Raw genomic sequence first — 3,963 nt, forward strand, 5'->3', positions numbered from 1 at the left:
AATCCCATAAAAAAAATGATGGCCCCACTTAAAACGGATTGATTAAAATATTGACAGAATCATTGTTTTATTTATTCTTTTATTTTTCTTTGTTTTCTTTATTTGGGCGTTATTAATAGATCCAAGCAAACAAAGTAGAACATAATAATTGTTGTATGTGAAAATTTGTCCAGAATTCATGTGAGCTTTTCCCCCAAAAAAACAGTTCAGCTTACTCGAACTAAAAGGGGTGCCACCGGCATGATGCAGATTATGTTTTATGCATTTTTGATTCTCTGACATATTCAACACTACATTCCACATTGTGTTTTCATTGGAAAAGGGGGCAGACTTCTCCCAAATTACTGTGTTTTTATAGGAAGTTTTTTTTTAGGAGTTGAAGATGGTTATTGCCTCATATTATGACTATCACTGAATTTTTCTCTCTTTTAGAAAAAGCAGCAATGTCTGCAGTGAAGTTGCAGATAAAGTTCCAGTCCAAACCTCTCTCTCTCTCTCTCTCTCTCTCTCTCTCTCTCGCTCCCTCCGTAGTCAGAATTGACCTGCTTTAATCCCTCATGCAGCTTTCGTGATCTCTGAGCAGCTGCAGTAGACGAAGATCAGTGAACGACGGAAACAGTCTACTACATGCCAATTAACGAATTATTTTACTCAAAATTGAAATATGTTTTACGTGATGGATGAAAAAATCAATCGAAAGAAAGTTAGTTAAAAGCTTTATTATCTAATTGTTTATTATGAAATAGCTTATCGTGATCTGTATAAAGTTAACCGATTTCATAATATAGCACCTCTCTTGTTTAAAGTACCAACAACACTAAACAGAAAAAAATTGCATGTGAGACGCGGTGAAACTTCCACATGCATATACATCGATCTTTCAACGTTTTTATATAATCTCATATCAATCGTTTTGATGATATAATTATTTTTTTATATAGAGTATTAGAGATGAAAATGCGAAGAATATTATGAAAGTAATTAAGTAGCAATCTAAACTCAGATAACAGATCTAGCAGAGCATTTGGAGCTCCGTTCCTCTACCCATCTACGTACACATAGAACAGAAATTAATGTCAAACCGCTCGTCAATTGATCAACGTATGAGGCCAACTATGAGTAAAGACTTTGATAAACGCCTTGCTGTTTTGCGTCGGCGTTAGGCCACAAAATTGTTCGACTGTCATCGTTCATGAAGCCGCCGAGAAGCTCAGTCCAGGAAGAGAAACCGAGCTCGGGGAAGAAGGCGGGGGCTTGTTCGAAGCAGATTTCTTCATCGATCCAGTTTATGTAGCCATTTCTGAAGCCTTCGTCTACTGTCATGGATGAAGAGGAGGCGGAGACATAGGGGAAGCTTGGCTCCAGTGTTGCTACAGGGAAAAAGGCCGCTTCAGTTTTCATCACTGGAATTTGAGCTGGTGGTGATGTGACAGAGGGTGAAGGAGAAGGATGGTGAAGTTTGTTTGCAATTTGGATGTTTGATAAAGGGGTATTAATGGATCCTCCGGCCGCCATTATTTTTTTCATCAGCTTCGTGTTCCAGTAGTTCTTCACGTCGTTATCGGTTCTTCCATGGAGATGGGAGGCTATTACAGACCATCTGGTAAGAAAAAGGGGGGTTTTCATTAGCATGAAAATGAAGGAAAAAGGTGGAATTTTGATCACTGATTAATATGCTAATTAAGTACCGGCTTCCAATGGTCTTGTAAAGGGAGAAAATAATGTTGTCCTCTTCCTCGGTGAAGCCACCATGCTTTATATCCGGACGGAGGTAGTTGAGCCAGCGAAGGCGGCAGCTTTTGCCGCATCGTTTAAGGCCTGAAATCGAATCAAAAAGCCGTTATAAGCAAATGAAAAAAGAAAGGGGGGAAATTCTCAGACATTAGTAAGAGAAAAAGAAAAAGAAATGCAAGAGCATGGAAGTTGACCAGCTTTCTGAGGCAAGGAGATCCAGTTGCCGCCGGTGCCATGGCGCTCGACGTAGCTGCGAAGTGTGGCATCTTCTTCGGGAGACCAGGGGCCGCGCTTTACGTTGGCTTTATCGCAGCAAGGAGCTCTTCCCATTAGAACAAACAAAGAAAGTGAAAAAAAAAGAGCTTCTGCGAAAGGATGGAGATGGAAAATTAATGATGGAGAGGAAGCAGGAAGAAACCAAAGTCGAGATTTTAATGAGACAGAGAGCGATGGAAGTGTGCGGAGAGAGTGGAGAGTTTGAAAGGGAAAAGGAAAAATGTTGTTCGTCTGCTTTGGTGGCCCGGCATATAAAGAGCGTAGGTGAAGACCCTCAACACACTCTCCATCCCTAATGCTTTTGATCGAACTGCTTGACCGCGTACGACAAAAGAAGGTTTTTGGCGTGTGTGGAAAAAGTTCTGAGGCGTGGAACCAAATGTAAATATTAAAAAGAAAAAGAAAAGAAATATATATATATATATATATATATATATATATGTGTGTGTGTGTGTCTGTGTGTGTCTGATCAACTTCGTCTGTGCCATGGGAGCAATGCTCTACGTGTCATTTTATATGATGCAAATAGTGCTTGCTATTAAAATGCAGTGTTGCGTCATGCATAATAGTACGTGCCATTTTGCACCATCTATCTTCATCCTCTACAAAACTCAAATGACTCTAGCTCCTTCCCCAAGAATAAAAGTAGGAAAAACTCCAAGCTAGTTCAACCAGCCAAACTATGTGAATTGACTTGGCCCATATCACAACCCTAAATGACTTCAAAAATTCGCACAAGCTCCCTATCATATCTGCATAGATTCCAAACATTTTTCAAGTCTTTACAATGCCTAATCCATCCATATTAGCAAGTCTTAAACACATAACGCCAAATTACATGCTCTTGGGTTCCCTGAGATCCCCATGCTTGGTTGACCATAAATTGTCAATATTTTGAGCAAATAGACTGAATGACTTTTCCTTTGCTTTCATTCCAATAAATAATAGTTTGTACAATCTATTTTAGGTACATATTATTCAGTATAATCTGAATTAAGTAACTTAATTAATACATATTCATTATCTAAATATTCAGCTAAAATGAAAGAATCCGTGCAAATATAATATTTCCTTCTTTACAGTATTGCGAAGAAGGAAACTCTTTATTCTGTTTGATTTCATTTATTCCTGATTGATATCCCCCTTCAAATTGATGTTGGTTAGTCAAGAAGCATCAATTTGCTGACAAGAAACTGATGACGCTGTCGAGAAAGAGCTTTAATAAATATATCAGTCGTCTGAAGATCAGAAGTGATATGAGGAAGAGAAATAACACCCTCATCGTAGACTTCTCAAATGAAATAACAATCCACTTCAATGTATTTTGTGCGCTCATGAAAGACGGATTAGCAGCAATATGGATAGCACTAGTATTATCTGCATGAAGAGAAGTAGACTCAAGCTGAGGAAAACCAAGCTCACTCAGCACACCACGAAGCCAAATGATCTCAGAACAAGCAGAGGACATAGCGCGATATTTTGATTCAGTAGATGACTTAGACACTCGATCTTGTTTCTTGCTCTTCTAAGAGATTAAAGAGTTGTCGAGAAACATGCACCATCCAGTAATAGATCGGAGTGTATCAGAACAACCAACCCAATCGACATCACTATAGGCTGTTAAGGTGATAGGAGACTCTGCACAAAAGAACAAACCACGATGAGAAGTATCTTTCAAATATCGAATAATACGTCGAACTGCAGCTAAATGAAGATGTGTAGGTGCTTGCATAAATTAACTTATTGCACAGCAAATGAAATATCAGGACGCGTAATAGTCAGATAATTGAGACTGCCAACCAGTTGTCTATATAGAGATGGTTCAGATAGAAAGTCACCATCATTTGTTGATATTTGACATTTACTTCCAAAGGGGTATCAGTGGAGCGACCAACTTGAAGACCAGCCAAAGCAATGAGTCTCTTTGTATAGTTGTGCTGATGAAGAAAAATA

The 3,963-nt window shown here is 38.8% G+C and overlaps 1 protein-coding gene across 1 annotated transcript; it reads right to left on the reverse strand.

Moving 5' to 3' along the window:
* Positions 1-1,021: 1,021 nt before the first annotated feature.
* LOC110039032 (transcription factor RAX2-like) lies at positions 1,022-2,215 on the reverse strand. Its single transcript, XM_020743976.1, has 3 exons — positions 1,929-2,215; positions 1,689-1,818; positions 1,022-1,600 (listed from the first exon to the last, which is right to left on the reverse strand). The coding sequence occupies exons 1-3, from the start codon at positions 2,062-2,064 to the stop codon at positions 1,114-1,116; spliced, it is 753 nt and encodes a 250-aa protein (XP_020599635.1). The 5' UTR covers positions 2,065-2,215; the 3' UTR covers positions 1,022-1,113.
* Between the last annotated feature and the right edge of the window lie 1,748 nt (positions 2,216-3,963).

Source organism: Phalaenopsis equestris, unplaced genomic scaffold (genome assembly GCF_001263595.1).
Source record: "Phalaenopsis equestris unplaced genomic scaffold, ASM126359v1 Scaffold234892, whole genome shotgun sequence".
In the NCBI taxonomy this organism is placed as follows: domain Eukaryota; kingdom Viridiplantae; phylum Streptophyta; class Magnoliopsida; order Asparagales; family Orchidaceae; genus Phalaenopsis; species Phalaenopsis equestris.